A 20,253-nucleotide genomic window follows, 5' to 3' on the forward strand; every position below is an offset into this window, starting at 1 on the left:
TAAAGTTTTTGGTGTGACTCGACCTGAAATCGATCACACATCTTCCAGCACTACAGCCGAAAGCGATAACTACTCGGCTGCTGAACTGGCTTTGTCGTCAGAATAAAATCAACCTAAGTGTGGCGAGGTAGGATAGGCTATTTATAGATGGAAAGTAAACAAAGAGTTAATTTTGATTAAACAACAAAAAGTCGTTTCAGATTAGCCTAACTAAAATTGCTATTTGTTGGCAAGTCAGAATCAGGACTTTTAATGAGTATTGCCCCGGGTATTGCTTCAAGCGCTGTATGGTGAAACGAAAAACTGCCTTTGGCAAGAATGGAAAACATTTCATTGATTGGTTGAATCTTTTATTATCCTCGGACTGGAAGAGCTTCTTGCAGAGCTTAATCCTGGCAGTTTCGCATACTTGTAGAGGCTTTGAACCACTGACGCAAGCCCAGTCACCGAGTTTGACAGAGTGAAGTTTCCGATGGTTGTTGTTGCCTGGGAATTATTCCATCCATTAAGTACCGCTACATAGAAAGCACTAGTCCTTAACGTGCGTTGCTTAAGTGTAGCCTACACCCCGAGATTAGAACCAGCGATGCTTGATCTTGAAGCTTCTCCGTTCACGAAGTTATGCGCTAGCAAACTGATCGAGCTGTCGGGGCAACTACCGGCAATTCATTTGATAGGTTAAAAAGTTTGAAACAATGTTTTTTTGAATCTTCGAAATTCTGTTGATCACAAAAGTCGAAGGCGATTATTAAAAAATCTTCCATAAGTTTAAAATATAATCATCAAACAAACAACATACAAAAATGACAAAGCTGATTTCCATGCAAAAGAAACCAAATCGTTTAAAATCACAGAAAAAGTAATAAAAAATTAAAGGAAGGAATGGTATAGGCTATATAGGTGACTGCACGAAGCTGTATTAGGCCTAATTGAACAACAAACATAAAAATTGATAAAAATAAAAGTTAATTGCAACATGAAAAACTAAAATCACTATTTCAAGAAATGTTAGTAGCCTATAGCATATTTTCCACACTAAAATATAATGATGTAATCACACACACACACTATGACGTCATTGAAGCATTTGCATATGAAAAAGTTTAGATCAATAGAAATTGCAATTGATTGACGTCAGAGGAAGATGTTGCTTAATTCTGTGGGGCGTCGTATCTTATCATTGTTTTGTAAACCGATGTATCCGCAGCGCTCATGATTGTTGTGTAAGTGGTGTCGTGATTGAATACAAGAGGAACAGACAACACCTGGAAGACAATCACAACAATTGTGATTAATATAATCAATGATACGCTTCCACATGAAAAAGCTGGCCATAAAAAAACATATTTAAAAACTTTGGTTTTAAAAACCGTTCAATTGTTTGCAAATACCTCATTGCTGTGGACTACGTTGAGAAACGATGACATTTTAAGCCGATTGACGTCACATTGTCTTACGTCATAAAGGTGAGTCGGGTCCATGTTCATTCTTCCAACCTTCTTCATAGCAGAGATTCCTGCATCTCTCCTGTCATCCGAGGATGGAGGTTTGTTCCAAGGATCATAATTTGTTTCCAGGACGAACCAACTGGGAAAGAAAAAAGATCAACTTGCAACAGCTCAGTTTGTTTCGTTTGAATTAAAGTTGAAAATTCCAGGATTTCGCTTCAATTTTTTACTTTCCAGTTTTTAAAACAAAAACTTCCCGATTTGTGCTTAAACTGTTTTTGCAAAAAAAAAAGATTAGATTAATTCAAAACATAAAAAAGTTATGAGATGTTTTCTGTTTTACAGATTGTATTTATTCCACCAACGACATGTAATTTAATATTTCAAAAAAAAATCTAGATAAGAACCAATCATCATTCACTTGTCTTCCATCATTGTGACGTTCAGAACATCCCATCTGTTTTTCACTACAATAGCGCCTTCTGACGGTTGCAATCCACCAACAATGTAATACACTGGGGCGATCGTTGGAGCACGAATGAGCATCGTTAACGCTGATTTGTAATCAGTCGCGGTTTCAAGCACCTTTATTAATGATGAACTTTGTTAAAACAAATAAAAATCGAACAAATCGCCAAAAGAAACAATGTTTTGAACTTTGATTGTTTTGTCATCAAACAAGTTAATTATTGATAAGTCACGAGGTATTGTTTGTTTATTGCTGCAACTTCCTCAGCTGCTTTGCTGCATCGAATTGTGGCATGCATCAACTTCACATTGCACTTCACTTTCCTTGGTTTTGATTGGCTAAACCTGCAATCCTGCATGTTATGAATTGCTTATAGTACAGCACTTGGATTATTTTCTTTATAAAACAACTTCCAGGCAGCAAATACAAACTAGTTCCACAGTGACTAATGTAGCGATCCCAGCTACCAGCTCTTGCTACCAGCAGCTCTATGTTACTTTGAATAAAAACATCAAAGAAATTACTTACCATTCTTTCCAGAAAGAAAGTTGGCCATGATTTCTCTAAAGCTGAAAGAAGGTTTTCCCAAATTTCTCCTTTGTTTCTCTGATCACCACTGACTGAAAACGCTCCATGTTTGGCCCCAGTGACGACCCCGACGTACCCCGCATAAGTGGTTGCCATGAACAAGGTCTGGAAGATAATTAACAAGACTTAGTAAATAACTCGGGCAAAAAATCTGTTCCTGGAATTGAAAAGTTGTCCAACAACAAATACTTCACACCAAAATCATAACTTTAGAGGAGATTTAACAAACATTTAGAACAAGGGATTTCTTACACTAAAGCGGCGAAGCTCCCAAGGAGGACAGAGATATATTTGTTGAGATTACCTCCATCTGATCTTGATCAGTTAATTGCTGTCTCGTAACTTTAAAGACGGCAACTATAAAGTATATTGAAAAGTGCTATAGCGATAAGACGAAGGCAATTGCGGATATTTCGGTTCAACATATTTGTGTGAGCAGACGTTCTCAGTTATAAACTTAAACTGTGTGCATGTGCATCTATGTACATATGCAACTATGTGCATGTGGTCTATGTACATGTGCAACTGTGTGCATGTGGTCTGTGTACATGTGCAAATGTGCGCATATGCATCTGTATGCATGTGTAACTGTGTGCATGTGCAACTATGTGTATGTGTATCTGTATGCATGTGTATATATGTACATGTGCAACCGTGTGCATGTGCATCTACATGCATGTGCAACTGTGTGCATGTACATCTGTGTGCATGTGTATTTGTGTGCATGTGCATTCTTTCTTTACGCAAAACAAGATTGTCAGAGGCCATCGGGCCGCGAGCATGTTTGCACTATCGAATCCGGCCCACCTGGGAAAAATTTTGGACACTCTTGCACTAAACAAACAGTAAGTCCACTGGTCTAGCCTGGAAGGGCTTGGTATGCCAACGTGGTGATGACGTCATCAAAAAAATGATGTGAATGAATGAATCGCTACAGAGTTGCGCATTGTGGCCAGCTGAAATCCGTTCATGTTGTCACAGATGCCACGTAATAAAGTTTGTTACGAATACCTTTCCCTCCTTCTCGAAGTTGACTTGCATCGTCAATGGTCTGAGACGGTCCGGAACCGCGTAATCCAAGTTCCGTCCATGAATGATCCTTCCAATCCTATCGACAGTCACAATGCTGGTGCATGCCCTGCAGTGATCAAAAATTGTTTCATAATATGAAGGATTTCTTGAAATTGTTGATATAATTCTTCATTACTTTACCTACAAATAAGCTCGTTACTGCTGCTTCAGTAAAATTATTTTATTCAGACAACTTGGTTGATTGTTCAATTTGAAATAATCGAAAAAATAGAAAAAATAATATAAATACTTGAAGTGGCTGCTGTTAAAAGCTGAAATGTCGTAAGCAAGATTGGCCGCCACAATTTCTCCCAGTCCAATATTAAGGGCAGCACTGACTCCTCTCATTTCATCGGCAAATGGATGGGGGATGTAGCGGTCGAGGTCGGCGGCCACCGCTTCAACTATTTCAACAAGAATCTTGGAAGGAAGATACTTGCTGAAATATAAAAGCATAACTCAATATCAGATATGTGTACATCAGCTTTGAAATTGATCAAACGTCAAAGAGTATAACTTTTTAGAAATCAAGCCTTCATTCATTCACAATGTAGTAGAAACAAGACCTCATCTTGTAATAATGAGATGTTGAGAGGTATGTTCACTGGAGAAATGTGGCCATGAGTTCCAGTGGTGGCTCGTGGCAACTTTTATTGGATAGGCTGCAAAAATCATTTACATAGTTTTACATTACATTCACCTATTTTACAAGGGTAAGGTGCAGCCACAGGTGGGTTCACTGTCTGGAGGAGTCAAAAATCTTTAGTTTGTTTCGAGATGAATTTCTATCCAAGCCTGCTCACAACAAAATGGTGACTAATACCGGTCGGTATGACGCAACTCCAAACAAGTGCACACGGCATTTCAACCAAGGACTATGCTTTCTGCTACCAAAAGTGTGTTTCAGTTCTAACACATGTTTCAGCACAACACATTAAATCTTGAACTACCGGGGATGTCCTCGCAAGGCTTGGTTGGGTCAGGCTTAACCACCTGCAAACTGGCGTCGGCCGCTTTCGTCCGGACATGCACAAGTTGGGCCTGGCTCCTTCATCAGAATGCGAGTGTGGTGCCACGGAACAGACTGCAGACCATGTCATCCACCACTGCCTAACCCACCGGCCTGCACACGGTGCGCATGGTCTGAGGGTCCTGGATGACGAGACTGCTGAGTGGCTGATGCTTTCCTGCGCTCCAATCTACCCTGGAAAGATCTGCTCATACGCCGATGAGTGATTGGGCCTTGTTCATTGGCTTCCTTGCCTTCCCGTCCACTTAATCTAAATCTCCAACCACCAGGTGTCAGCCTGGATGCGACAAAGAAAGAAAAAAGGACAATGCCGCAGCCAGAAAGAAAATTTAAGGCGGAAGAAACTATTGGAGGGCAAACAGTTACACTTCAAATACAGAGTTTGTTTAAAAACAAATAAAGAGTTAATGATAGCTACTGATTGCAGCCAAACATTTATTAAACGTCATTCAACATGTAACATGATGTCATTAAAACGTTGTAATAGCAGTAAAAACCCATTTTTTGGGGAAGGCAATATGCGATTTTGGGTCTTTGATTGCTTTCCCAACATCCGCGGCTACGTCGTTAGTGAAGGTTTGTTTGCGAACAGCAGTAGCTAGGCAAATTAGTTGTCAAGACAACGAAACGTCGCACCTGGTCAAGGCGTTGATTGCAGCTTTGACGTCATCTGGGTTGAAATGACTGAGAGCCTCTGTCCACCTGGAAACAATAGAATAATTGTGACGCATGTGGCAACTTTAGCCAATCGCAAACGGTGGGGTCCGGTTATCGAAGCTTTTGGATGTTTTTTTTTTGTAGTAGGCTAGAAGAATGAACTTAGACAAAATACAACGTGGCCGAAAAAAAATCAGTTATAAAATAAAATCTAGCAAACAGTATGATCAGGCTTCATATTTCGCTTTTAAGGGATTTTATTTTTAAGGGATGGAAGATTGCCAACTGTTATCTAATACAGAGATGTACGTATACGCCCCATACTGGCGGCGTAGACTTTTTGTTTACGCTAACGCTTGCGGCCACATTTTTTTGGATAGTTTGCGCTTGAGGCTACACCGTAAAGTTTTCGCGGTTTTTTAGCGCATAGCGTCAACGCATACTTTTTAATGTCTTTTTTTCGCTACAACACGTCAATACCTTCCAGCGCTGCAGTTGAAAGAATGTTTTCAATGGGCAAAGACATATTGGAACCAAAACACAGCAAAATGTCAGATGAACACTTTCAGATGCTTAGGTATCTTCGTGGAAATTCAAAATAAAACTTGTTTGTTTCGAGTGGTTTATACCGTGTGAATGTTTGGCACCTAGCAAACAAAATGAGTTTACGCTAGTGTATGCGCTGACGCCACCAACTTTTTTTACAAGTTACGTTGACGCATACGGCGTATGGTTTTTCGAACGTTTGCGTTTGCGCTGACGGCGTCAATATTTTTTGTATGCACGTACATCACTGATCTAATATAAGGGAAAAACTTATTTGCTATGTAGAAAAAGTGTAAAATTATCACGATAAACATATTTTTTAGTAATAATGACGCCATAAATCTGCAACCAACCTTTCCTTGGCAGGTAAGTCGAGATTCACGGTGAAGGTTTTTGCAGGAATGGCTGTTGCGTCATCTTTAGCTATAGCGATTTGATCGGAGGCCGGCCAACCGACGACACATCCGGTGAGAGCAAAAACTAGAAGCAGTCTCATCGCTTTGAAACAACCGTAAAGTTTTCTAAATCTACTCAAGAGGTATTCGATGAAGAAAGCCAAGCAGCGTTGGCTATATCATACATGAACTATTGTATCAGTCAGAGTATATACCTAATAGCCTCTCTTGCTCAGTAAATCTTAACCCTCCCAGACTAAAAGACTTATGCCTCGCCCACTACAACCTATGTGTTGGAAGGGGTAAAAGAAAGTTTCAGGGGAGTAAAGCATCTGTTGGAGGAGGGAAACGTCCTTGAACATGCGAACAGTATTGAAACGTTGCAGGCTTAATAGCAGACTAAAACATATTTTTGAAAGGCGAGATAAAACTTTGGGGGGCAATTGTTCTTTGACCCTCCCCGTGGCTACGTGCCTGCTACATTGCAACCGTTGTTTGACAACAAGAATGTTGCATATCACAAATACGTTTCCAGCTGAAAGACATTGCCTTAATTTGTGAAACCGAAAGTTACCCTGTTTGTTTAAACTAGGTTCATGCAATTCGTATTCTACCGCACTATAAGATAACCCTGGCATTGAACTTTTGTGCCGTAACAATCACCTTTGCTATCGCGATATTCTTCCTACAACGCGACCAGAAACAAACGCCGCTCCTACCACTGGAAGCGACAGCTAACTTTGCTTGCACCAGGAACAAATACCAAACACGATTCTGGCAACTGATTAACAACCAGCGCTATGCATGAGTGGTTTTGTAACAAGACAATTTGATGCGTTTAATTCAGTTCGTCGGTAACGTTTCAACCTTTAGGGTGTTCCTTTCCTGGTGGCGATGTTTCACGACTACGCTGAGAAACTACTGGAGCAGCTGCTCTTTTTCCTCTTCATTTAAGGCAAGCAGACTTTCCGCTCCGTTTGCGTTAGCTCAGTATGACGGCCAGAGTTGATTCTTGCTTTGAACTTTGAAAATTAAAGAAGAGAAAGAGTGTTCCCCTGAAGACCATCAACACTTTTGATAACGCATCAAGATCGATCAACATAGTCGTAACATATGATAATAATAATAATCGTGTGTTTATTTGCGCCCATTGCGATAACATACAGTAGGCTACACTGCGATCACAGATGCGATACAACAGACGACAGAAAGCAGCGAAGTGACATTTAGTCTTCGAGTCAGCTGCTTCCTTTATGTTGGCTTGCCATTAAGTGTCTTTGCCGAGACACAGCCGCGTGCTCTGGAGCGGTGTCGAACCCACGTCCTTTTGAACGTCGCGCAGTCGTTAAACTGATTGTTTTGCTTTGGTATCATGCACGTTATAACGTTTGTTGCTTCCAGGGGCGCCGGAACGATTTTTGACTGGGGGGCAAGATTACAAAAAAAGGGCACTTTTGTTAACTAAAAGGCCATTTTTTTTTTCAAGTTTTAAGATAAGATATAGCGACAATGCTAATCTATCAGCTCACTATGTATTGAGTAATGATAGCCCACAAGTGTCCGGTATACAAAGAAGGGTATCATACTATGTTATAATGATGTCACCTACTGTCAAGCTTTAAAGCAGCCCGCGGCCATGGCCGCTAAGTAGTGCTTGAATGACCGCGGGTGCTACCTCCTCAAATCGGCCAAGTTTGGCTGCCGGTCTCTTTTAGCCAATTATTTAATTTCGCAATAGAATGATCGTGGATTAACTGTCGAAAATATGTAGTGTTAAAGAGTGACGCAAAATTAGGTCAGCGCGTTATAATCGCCACTGTTGCATTGTGCGGGGATATTTGTTATTGATTGAATATATCCATCTGCGATCACCAGCGCTGTAAGTCTTGTTTGTAATTCTCGACGTTTATTTTAACAAAGTCTTAATCCGAAGTGCTAATTTACATCGGCTGGCAATATTGTCGTTTTTATGTCGATTCGATGTTGTCGGACATTGAATCGTTGTTAAAAAGGAGAACTAGATTAGTTGACATCCGAGGGGAAAACATTTTTGATCATATTTTGCAAAAATTATGCTTCTTTTAGTAATGTCCTTCACATCATTGAAATACTTATTTTATTACCTTGCCGTCATCGTCAACACATGTCATGTCGAACGTTGTTTTTCGTTGCTAAAAGAAAAATTCTAGGGGAGTGGCGAACTTTTTTAAAATCAGCCACATTGGAGACACTTGTGCGAGTGTCGTTAGATAGTCCCGCAGAAGGCTACTGGATTACAATCTCGATTAAGCAGTTATTGCGTGGTGCACCGATTCTATTGTAGGACGTCGCCCAGGCTTCAACAATGCTAAGTGATCATTTTAGCATTGTTGCAAGTTTACTTCTATTTGCTTATGCTATCGTTATTTTGGCCGCCAAGCACGCAGATTTGGCCGCCGAGAAGGAGCTCCCGGTAGGCCACGAAGGGTGTCGAAAAAAAAGCTAGTTTTAAGACCTGTAGCCTACTGTGTTGCAAAATTTTGTGCCGTAAATATTATTTTGAGGCAAAAATGAAAGATTATAATTAGGCTAAAAGCGAATAGCAGAAATTGTTATATTGCAAAATGTGCAGTAGCTTACATCAGGGTTTCCCAAACTTTTTTGGGCCACGGACCACTATTTGTAAATCTGTTTATTCGCGGACCCCCAATACAAAGGTAAAAATAAATAAAACCAAATTTTGTTTATTTAAAAAACTGACAACATCAATGGGACGGACGGGATTGCTTCTTATTGCATAAGTCATCAATTCTCGGAGTTATTTGTGAAAGACAAACTCGTAAGCCAGGGTCCACGGAAAGTCTGAACCTGTATTTTGTCTTCATGTTGGTAAGAGCTGAAAATGCTGTCTCAATCAATCAATCAATCAATGTTTTATTTGTCAGTAACAGGAACATAGGTACATGTTTGAAATATGCAATATACACAGTACAAAAGTTACACAAGTTCCCATACTGACAGGGAGACAACGAGACGACCATACGGTCTACTAGTCAATTGCCACCCTACGGAAATTACGGTTTTGCCATTTAAAATAAGCTTACAAGAGAAAAAATAATAATTGAAACGTTCCCGCGCTTCAAGAACAGCATACGCACAAAAACAAAAAAAAACATATTGATGATAACATAGGCCAAAACACAAAATTCCATGAAGCAAGCAGAGAATAATCAAGCTTCCGAAGAAACTGACAAGTTGGTTTCCATAACATATCACTTACGATGCACTGTAGCTTTGTAAAATTAACGTTTTGATCTCTTTTTTGAAACAATGAAATGATAAGTTTTTTAGCTTACTTGGAACCTCTGACCAGAGCATTGAACCCAATACCTGCATGGACTTCTTACCAAATTCTGTGTTTGATCTATTTATAAAATAGTTGTTGCTTGTTTGATATCTTGTGTTATGCTGATGAATAGATGAAGCATTTGTAAATAAATCACAATACGTAGACGGATACTCATTCATATGAACTTTGTAGGCTACATATGTTTTTTTATTTCAATGTTATGTATGTCTTTTAGTTTCAAGATGTTCATTTTGAAAAATAAAAAATTAGTGTGAGCAGTGGCGTACGCAGGATTTTGTCAAGGGGGGGGCCATTGACAGTAGGCGTATAGCCATAAATTTGTAAAAGAGGGGATTGACAAGGGCGGGCGAAGCCCGACAGCGTTTTTGCCTGAGAGGACACCCAGCGGCGGGGGGGTCAGGGGGGCCTCCCCCAGAAAATTTTGAAAATTACTTTGAATTTGGTGCATTCTGAGAGCATTTTCAACAAAAATGTGGGTATGAATATTCCTGTAAAATGGTGCTGTCAGGTGGCATAACAAAAGGATAAGATCATGTTTTCTTCGGCATTTTTCGGAAATAAAGCTAAGTCTCTATGTTTTCTTGTTGCTAATTCCTGGCTGAGATGTTTGAATGTTAAGCATCATTCCCAAGCATAAAGAGACTGAAGGCATGATTTTCAATATCGTGATGTCACACGCGTGCCAAAGGGGGGTTGTAACCCCCAAACCCCCCCTGGCTACGCCACTGGCCATTGATATCCCAGACGTCTTCATGATATCCCAGTATGGTTTTAGTTTAGACTTTATCCATTTTTTTCTCACAATAATAGGCTTACAGAACACTACGGGTGGGGTTGGTGGATTGGGCCATGTATTTCGTATTAGCTTAGTCTATAGAACAACATTGTTAATTGCTCTGACAGTGCAATCCAAAACATATTAAATGCCTTAATCTACGTTGTTAACTACTAAAACATTTTTAAGGGGGGGGGGGGGGGGGGGGGCATGGCCAAATGGCCCCCCCCCCTGCGTACGCTAGTGAGTGTGAGCATAGTAATTTTGTTTCGTAATTATTCTTATAACCTTTTTTTGTAATTTTATTAAAGGATCCAGTGCACTGTCACAGGCCTTTCCCCAGCTTGAAATACAATATTGCAAATGACAGTAAATCAAAGCGTGATACACATCTTTTAAAGTGTCTGTGTTGACATAATTCTGAGTTTAAGCAACGCCATGGCCATGAACCTTTTGCTACTTTTCCGCAAATTTTATCTATGTGATATTTCCATGTTAATTTGTTATCTATGTAAACGCCAAGGTATTTTATTTGATCTTTTTGTTGAATGCTTGTGTTACCAATGTTAATGTTAAAATTTTTTATGTGTTTTTTATTTGTTATTAGCATGTATTCAGTTTTTGAGAAATTTAACGATAATCTATTAAGCTTCAACCAGTTGTAAACTTTTTGCATTTCGGCATTCACATTGTTCTGCAAATTTATTTCACATTTGTCGCACATGGTAAGTTTGGTGTCGTCAGCAAATAGTTTAACATTCATGTTTGTTGAATTTGGTAAGTCATTTATATACAGTAAGAAAAGAAGGGGTCTCAATGTCGATCCTTGGGGCACACCGCAGGTAACCTGTCTTGAGTTTGAAGAGATTCCATTGACGACCGTGTGTTGTAGACGATTGCTGATATAGCTTTTTAACAATTGTAATGGAAGGCCCCGAAAACCATATGTTTGCAGTTTCTGTATGAGAATAGTTTGATCAACTGTGTCGAAGGCTTTAGCTAAAACACATGTCTCACACATGTAGGTCGTGGCAAAAGGCAATAAAATCTTAGTTGCTTTTAGCGATAGCAATGGGTATTCCTCCACAACACTCAACCAGAAAGATGCAACAGCTGTTTGATTGAAACTAAGCATTATACTTCGATCAGATGATAATTCGGCTAATTCTTCTTCTTCTCGTCCTGACAGATCAGTCTTTGTAACAACAAAAGGGTTTAAAATCCAGTCAAAATTCTCATATGTCTCTTTTCAAAAATACTTCTTGAAATGTGCAGAAAGAAATTCCAAATGTTGTGTAACGTCAGAGAAAATCAACTCTGTATTAATTGAGGGTTTGTTGGTAATGTAGTCACACAGAACAGGAAACGTAAAATGCACAATATTATCATTTATCCTTGTTTCCCATATGTTAAGTTTCTTTATGAATGCTGTTATTTTGTTTGTTTGCGGCAATTATCTTTGACAGGGTACGTACTTTACAACGTATATGTGTGACTTTTTAATTTCTTGTCATATCACCATGGACCACCTGTGCAGTCGTCGCGGACCACAGTTTGGGAAACCCTGGCTTACATGACCTTAAAAGGGCACCATTGCCCTCCCTGCTCCCCCATCTGCAGAAAAATCGCCCCCCTCGCTTCCGCGCCCCTGGTTGCTTCTACCTTCTTTTAGACCTCAGTGATGTTCAGGGGCGTTGACAAGGGGGTCTAGGTGGTACTTTTGGACCCGGAATATTTAAGGGGCCCGGATTTAAAAAATTCCCCGCGACTGCAAACATCATCAAGATCTTAATATAATCAGATCTAAAGGAATTGCCATCAGAGGATAAAACAGCCATTTCAGCAGTCAGATGGTAAAGTACCGGGCCCCCTTCTGGGTACCAGGCCCACTTCAGCTTTCTGGTGGTAAAATAGCCACTTCAGCCACCAAGCAGTGAAATAAGACTTTAGTCTATAGTGATTTCCCTAACCACGAATATTACCTGAAACACGAATTTCAAAATAAACAGGCTAATATTTGTTCAAACTGAAATGACACAGGTAAGAAGGTTGCTATCCCTATTTTTGCACTAAAAATTAGACCAAAACCTCTTTTCAGATTGCAGCAATTAGTAAGTGTTTGACCTCGGACCAAACACCTTTCACAAATCAAATTGAAAACTTTCTGACTGTCTGCACTAACTTTGCTATAAATTCTCTTCTTGTGAGCCTGGAATGACCAGTGAAACATCAATGAAATCGGGAAGTAATCAGGGGTGGGCATTCACATTCCAGGCCAATTTGCGGCCATTTCCAGAGTCTAGCATCATGTTACAAATAAAAATTCGAAAAAGCAACCGCTAGATATAGTAGCCTAAGTTTTGCGGTTCAAGAAATTTTAAATTTGCGCAAGATTTGTTGAATGACCATGCTTAAACGACATCAATGAAAGTTTGTACACAACCTTTATATTCATAACTTTGGCGATTAAGGGGGCCCGAAAATAAATTGGTACCGGGCTCGAGAAATCCTGTCAACGGCCCTGATGATGTTTGGCATATGCTACTTTGTTTTTAGTTGTGATGGTCAGAATTGAATACAAACTGAACCGTACTACTGGCAGTAGCCGACAGAATGGTACTGTACCAACCTTAAAGCTAGACTCCCCCAAACCAATGTATGCACATTGCACAACGTTGCCATTTTAGCTTATTATGTCTGCTGTTGCTGCGTTTCAACTTGGGCCTAAAATCTTCCTCCAGGTGGTAACTTACTTATAACCTACCGTTGTCTGCCGGTCAGTAAAGTTGTGATTGATGCGTCACAGAAGTGCGATGATGACGCATTGAGTTGCTTCATACTGGAATGTGTTGCCCTGTCAGTGTGTTTGGTGAAAAAAATATGAAAGAATGTGGAATATCGCGATCTTAACTTATATTAGCATTTCTAGGCAAAACTAATGCGAAATAGAATTGGTCTGGAATATATCGCAAGAATGTGAAGATGGCCTCACACTTGTCCACTGGATGTGACTTTCAAGATATGTTTTATTGCACTTGACGTATGGTAGGCTAAAAACACACCAACAGTATAATGAATCAACAACAATGAAAACTGGCCGCATACGTAATTAACAATATGGCGTCCAGCTCCCTTGTGGCTTCATGATGACGTCATAAGCGCAATGAAGCAAACACAGGAAAGTAGCGACGACAAAGGTAAATATCCTACACATGCAATACCGTGCAAACTCCTGTGTAACGCAGTAAAGTGAATGATCAGGGAACATCAGCTTCCCTCCATAGAAGCACGAACGTTAGTGAAGCAGACAGTAAAGATATTCTTCTGTGAGGCAACAACGGGAATTAAGACGAAACACTGTAAAGATAAAATCTACATCTAATGATTTGAAACTTTTTAAGGAAGCGTCAACAAGTGCAGTGTATTAATGACGTCATTGAATCCTACGTCATGGCTGCGTGATGAAACGCGAGTAGCAATGTAGACCTTGTGGATTCGTGATGGTGGATTGGTCGATGGGTGAGCATGATGAAAGAATCTGCAGAGGCAATAGAATGGTAACAATGTGGGATAAAACTTCACTATCTTGCATACGAACAGTGCTGCGCTTTGTAAAACAGTTAAAACGTAACAAGCCAGAAACTGATGTAGCTTTGTATCTCCCATTTCTAGGAGGAAGTTTAGTGAGTCATCCCGACAATTGATGCCGTGTCCTTAAACGCGATTACCTCAGCGGCAGAAGACAAGTCTCACTCGGTTGGTCCATCGAACCTGACCATTGTCTTGTACGCGCCGGCATCGCTAGCGCTCATGATTGTTGTGAAGGTTGTCTGCTCGTTCAGTACGGGAGGGGTGGACAGGACCTGAATACAAATGCAGGGGTGATTATGAAGGGGTGGACAGGACCTGAACACAAACGCAGGGGCGTGGTTACGGTGGACAGGATCTGAACACAAATGCTGGTGGATAATTAATCTACTCATGAGATGAGGAAGCTGGATACTTCTGCTACTGAAATAATTATTATTATCCACCTTAGCTGCCTGGGAACGATCTTTATCTTTAAACCAGGGAGCGACCGTCCGCTCATTATCGAAATATTTCTTCCATATCGGCGCAATTGTGGCAGGGACAACTGTTTCAGCTGCTGAGCACCGCCAGCACAACATTAACCCGGTCGACCGTCGTATCATCCAACAGGCAAATGGTGTGGTACCTATGTATGACGCTCAGTAACTGCTGCCCATGTACTGGCTGTGTTGATTTATCGGAACTTTGCCTTCCGTGCATCACAATTGTCGCAAATTTGATGTCATAATTCTACTTTCGCTCCAATGTCATAACAGAAGTCATAGTCATCAAGAACAGTTATGTTGCCAGACAACCACAAAGGAGGGTTTCTGTCACAAAAGCGAACAGCCTTCTAGAACAAAGAGCTAACCAAGAAATGAGGAAAGCAGCATTCCTAATCGGCCAATACATGGGAATGCACAGGGACAAACTAAATGGGAAACTTTCGCGGTTTGCAAAGAATTTAAACAGAAGTGAAAGCGGCAATCCCGATTCCGCGAACATCAGAGAAGCCAACAATGCACAAACCCTACAAACGAGCATCGACTAATGGCGTCGTGCTGATGTCACAATGCAGGAACTATAACCGTAAGTGGAAGCGTCGTCTGATGGGGAAACGTTTCCAAAGTGGTCATAGCGCGATTGCCGCCAGGTCACAAGACAAAACAATAAAGTTTACATTCAAATATAGACACATACAAACAAATAACATTTTGTTGTCGATTTCGTGACAAAGCAATGTTACACGAAACAGGCTTCATCGCTTTCACGCTTCATACCGGCACGATTTAGCGGGAAGCATCACGTGACCAGCCGAACATTGCGGAATAAGCGGGAAAAATAGTTGCCTAGCAACAAACCTGGTACAGTCGATCCGTGTCCATCTTGTCCTTCCCCACAGCCATCATGGACTTAACTGCAGCGTGTCGCCGGTTGTCGGACTTGGGGGGTTTCTTCCAGGGGTCGTAGTTCGTCTCCACCAGAAACCACCTGAAAGAGATGTAGGTTACCATGGATACCCTCCATACCCCACCAAGTGACCGGGGTGAGGCCTAGAGCCGCTCAAGTTATTCAGTTCAGGAAGTTGAAAGTCTCAGTCTCCAAACTTAGTTTCATTTTTTCCTTTTCTCGTCGAGGGAACTGACACTGCAACATTTGCATGTTTTAATTGCAGTAAATTTTTGAAGGGTGGAAATTCCATAATCATAAGTTGACTAAATGTGCGTTCTCGGATGCTTTGCGATGTCATACAGTTTGACGTCAGAGGCTTGCCCGACAGCAATTATGTCACAACACATAAACAAATCAGTAGCTCACGGATGCCTAGGGTAGTTGTCCATATGTTTCACCAACGCCACATCCTCCCCATTCCGCACCACCAAGGCCCCCTCGCTGGGGCGGATACCCCCCAGGATGAAGTAGACGGGGGCGTCCGTGGGGGTGTTGATCAGTTGGTTGAGGGCGCTCTTGTAATCTGATGACTCATCAAGGACCTGAAGGTTCAACACAGTGTTGCCAGATGAGTAATTAATTTGGTTCAACAAAACAGGTACTTGTCGCCACAAAGGGAGCTGATGCTGCGGAATTGATCTTCCATACAGTTACTCAAAGTCTAAATACAAAGTCTGCAGACGTTGAATTACTATAAGACTGAAGATGAACATTTTTAACTGGGGAGAGACCTGCGGCCAAAATAATAATAAATTAACAAACTGTTTGACACTGCTCATAATATTTTCGCACATGTTCACAAACTGCGCAATGCGCTTATGCTCCAAATCTCTTTTCATGGTTTAACCCATTTTTATTGTTCAATCACAAAGAGCTTGGATTACCTTTCGTGCAGCAAAGAAAGTGATGTGGCCGCCCTCCAATGACGTAATAATGTTTTTCCACAATGTTCCATAATTTCTCTGATCGCCGCTCAGTGAGAATGCTCCATGGCGAGTTCCAGTGGTCACTCCAACATAGCCAATATATGAACTTGCTGTGTAAACTGCCTAGAAATTTGCATAAAGTTATGCTTTCACTTAATTGAAATAGGGACTGGAGGGAAAAGTTGGCCAGCTGCGCATTAGTGTGTCTGTGGTTCGACCTTTGAAAGGGCGCCGGTTCGACAACGCTCAAGAGCATGAGGCTGTGTCTTTGGCAGGACACTTAAATGCATGCCTGAAGGTGGACACAAAGATTGGCTTCCTTGCCTTCCGGTCCACTCAATCTAAATATTCAACTGGCGGGCGTAAGCTTGGATACGACAAAAAGTGTTGGTAATCACTTCTTTAAGTTCTTTGCCACCTGAGTCATAAATCATAGGAACAAGGTCGAAAGTGAAACGACACAAGTGACTGCCGTATCTATTGTGGTATCTTATAGCCTACCGAATGACAAGTATCTTAGTCTGGTCACCCGGTACGAATCGGTTTCACTGCTGCAACGCCATTTTAACTTTTTGAAACTGAATAAAGACCCAGCCCATCGTTATATTTACAACCGACCTTTCCATTCCTTTGAAATTCCACCTGAATTGTGAGGTTCTTCAGAATCTTGGGAAGAATATAATCAAGATTGCGGCCATGAATAATGCGGCCTGTCTTATCAACGGCAACAATGCTTGTGCAAGCTCTGAACAACAACTTGCCAATTAACTTCCACACCAACTTCATGAAAACATTACCTCGTCGGTAAACTGCGAGTTTCGCGGCATGTCTCAATTGTCTCAACATACAAGGATGTACAAACTAAAGCAAAAATAAATTGTTTAAAAGCTTAATTAATTTTTTCATGTGCAATCAACGCACTTAAAACAAGCCGTTGTTGTACTCCATCCGTGCAAGGCAGGTGGATGAGTGAAATTAGCATGACCAGAAGCTGTGACTGTATTAAAATGTTGCACCATAGGCATACGAAGCCGAGAAACGTAATTAGACTTAATGTATTCACGTTTATTACTGCATAGTAACATTCACAGAAAACAAAACTAAAACTAAATTTCAAATCAAACGTTTTCGACATCACATTTTGGCAAAGTGTTTTGATTGTGGGAAATGTGATAAAGAAAAAGATTTACTTGAGGAATGAGGATAGCAATTTGTAAAACAGAGGATAGAGTTACTCTCATGGCATGAAACAGTGACATATTTCTGTTATTTGGGTGATCAAATAAATGGAAACGGTGGATGCTAAGCAGCTGTGATAAGAAAGACAAGGCTGGGTTGGGAAAAGTTCAGGAAATGTGGGGATTGGGAAAATGTTATACCGTACGGAAAAAGTTTTTGTTAAAAATGAAAGGGAAAGGATATCAGAGTTGTGTGCGGCTTGTACTATTACATGGCAGCGAAACATGGACATGGATATTATTAAGAGAGAGTGAACTGGCTATTCTGAGAAAAAAGGAAAAAGCAATGGTGAGAGCAAAGTGAGGGGTGAAAACAAGGTAGGAGAAAAAGAGTGAAGAGCTGATAGATACGCTAGCAACGAGGAAGACTATTGAACAACTTGCAAGGGCAAATGGCGTAAGATTGTATGAACCTGACCAAGGAGAGAGGAAGAAAGTTTTCTTTGAAAGGCTTTGACTTTGAAGGTAGATGGGAAGAGGAAACGGGGACGCCCAAAAAGAACATGGAAAAAACAATTGAATGAGGCAGACAAAGTCGGACTGAAGGAGGAAGATGCACAGGATGGAAGCAAGATGGAGAATAGGAGTTAAGGCAATCGCTACAAGCAAAGAATTGGCCACCCCCACTAGTGGAGGACAAAACCGAATTTGGATGATGAGGATGTCCTTTTTGGGCATACTATATATATACAGTAATTTTATGTACATCTGAACAAAAAAATTGTTAAACATTAATTATCAATTAAAATGAAATGTATTGAACTGTTTCTGCAAGAAAATTTTTTTCTTGATAGCCGAGCTTGAATGACTGCACAAATTAATGACTAAATGAGCTAAACACTTTGCAATACCAAATATTTTGTATGACTCACTTAATGCTGCTATTAGCGTACGCTGTAAAGTCATAAAGGATGTTGGTGAGGACAATGTCACCCAGGGAGATTCCAGTCGCCGCACTTAACCCCCTCATTTCGTCAGAATATGGCTGAGCTATGTAGCGATCCAAATCACCAGCGATCCGTTCAACGGCAGCCGCCATCTCAGGGGATTTAAACATCGGCCTGAAAGCAATTGGTAAAACACTAAAAGTAATGTTTGCAAAATCCAAATAAAGATAGAGCTTCGATGGAGAGTTTGTCTTACAGAAAGTTTCAATAAGGCTTTCTTTGTTTGAAGATAAATATTGTGCAGTAGCCTATCAAACAAGCCGAATGGAAATGTGTCTTTGTAATGGCTGGACCTTTCTTTAAACTTACCGGAGCAAAGCTTGGATTCCTTGTGCAAAATAATTGACATCAAATTGGTGAACCAATGCGCGCCACCTGAACAAACAAAATAATCAGTCGGCTAATCAAACAGGAAACATTGCCTCCACCTGATTCAATGTATTTTTCACATAATCTAATGTTGATATGCCAAACTACCAGAACATCACCATCTTCGGTGATGAAATGACAATCAGACAGTAGGTTATTGCTAAAACATACCATATCAAGACATTTTCTGATATCTCACCGCAACCCTGAGCAATGGGTTCAAATGAGATGCCTGGCAAACAATCAAATTCAAAACAAGATCTTAGTTGAATATAAAACTTCAAAGCAAAAACGAAACAAGAATAATTGTAAGTTACAAAGTTCCCCATATCAAAAGTCACCAAAATCACACCTACCGATCCATTGGAGCCTGATCAAGGTTGACAACGTATGATTTAGCTTGTGTGGCATTGTTCTTATTCTCCATCTTATCCATCGTTAAGACATAGTTTGAACGACTAGGCATCGATGACCCAAAGTGAACAACCAACAAAAGTGAAAACAATTGACACAGATTCATTGTGATTGTTAACACGATAGATGACAATGAATCTTCATATAAAACAAAACTGAAAAACGTGAAATAAACAATTTTATAGTCAGCTGATGATGAGTGCAATTAAATAATAAAATAGAATATTAAATAAAAAGAATGGAGCTCAATCCATCAATGGTTGGAAAGATCTGTCATCAACATCATCAACCAATTTTGATTAGGCCTATATACAGGCCATAAACTAATCCTCATGTTGAGAGTGTCTAATCCTCACGTTGAGAGTTGGGTTGGCAAAGTCCATGGACTACAAGGCCATGCTTTACAAAAAAGGTAATATTATTATTAGTTCTTCCTAAGTCAGTTTCGATCTACCTTGACCCGGCTGTGCTGCACCTGACCTGCGAGATCCAGCTGTTTACAGTCAATGTTTACAATAACAAGTATATATAGCCTACCATACATAAAACCAGCCATGTTTTGTTTAACACTTGTATATTCATTGATAACTGAACAGAAGCTAAGAGGTATATATCAGCATCTGTAGCGCACTATTTAAAGGTAGGCTTCCCAGGGTGCACCCTAATTTGTCCCCTGAACACTTAGCCCCCGATTTCATCCCCTGAAAAGATCGAGAAAAAATTACAACAGAGTCGAAGTCACTTTTTTCGAATCTTTTCAAGGGCCAAAATAGGTTGCATCCTTATTGAGAAATGTTTCTATTTCTAACCAAGGGTTAGGAATTAGGTTAGGGTTAAACATGTTTCTATTTGTAACCTTAACCCTTAATAAGGATTCAACCTATTGCCTATTGGTTAGGGTCAGGGATAGGGTTAGAAATTTATAAGTGTTTTCTATATCTAACCTTAATAAGGATTCAACCTATTTCGTCCCCTGATTTCGGGGCACGAAGTGTTCAAGGGACGAAAT

At 40.4% G+C, this 20,253-nt stretch overlaps 1 protein-coding gene across 1 annotated transcript; it reads right to left on the reverse strand.

Annotated features, from left to right (window-relative positions):
• Positions 1-1,123: 1,123 nt before the first annotated feature.
• On the reverse strand, positions 1,124-19,393 carry LOC145776893 (uncharacterized). The gene is made up of 16 exons (XM_082588111.1): positions 19,187-19,393; positions 18,771-18,836; positions 18,387-18,575; positions 16,895-17,021; positions 16,235-16,399; positions 15,717-15,892; positions 15,260-15,389; positions 14,082-14,191; positions 6,163-6,378; positions 5,243-5,308; positions 3,827-4,015; positions 3,517-3,643; positions 2,446-2,610; positions 1,870-2,033; positions 1,458-1,587; positions 1,124-1,265 (listed from the first exon to the last, which is right to left on the reverse strand). The coding sequence occupies exons 1-16, from the start codon at positions 19,348-19,350 to the stop codon at positions 1,152-1,154; spliced, it is 2,298 nt and encodes a 765-aa protein (XP_082444237.1). The 5' UTR covers positions 19,351-19,393; the 3' UTR covers positions 1,124-1,151.
• Positions 19,394-20,253: the final 860 nt, after the last annotated feature.

This window comes from Aplidium turbinatum, chromosome 9, assembly GCF_918807975.1.
Source record: "Aplidium turbinatum chromosome 9, kaAplTurb1.1, whole genome shotgun sequence".
NCBI lineage: Eukaryota > Metazoa > Chordata > Ascidiacea > Aplousobranchia > Polyclinidae > Aplidium > Aplidium turbinatum.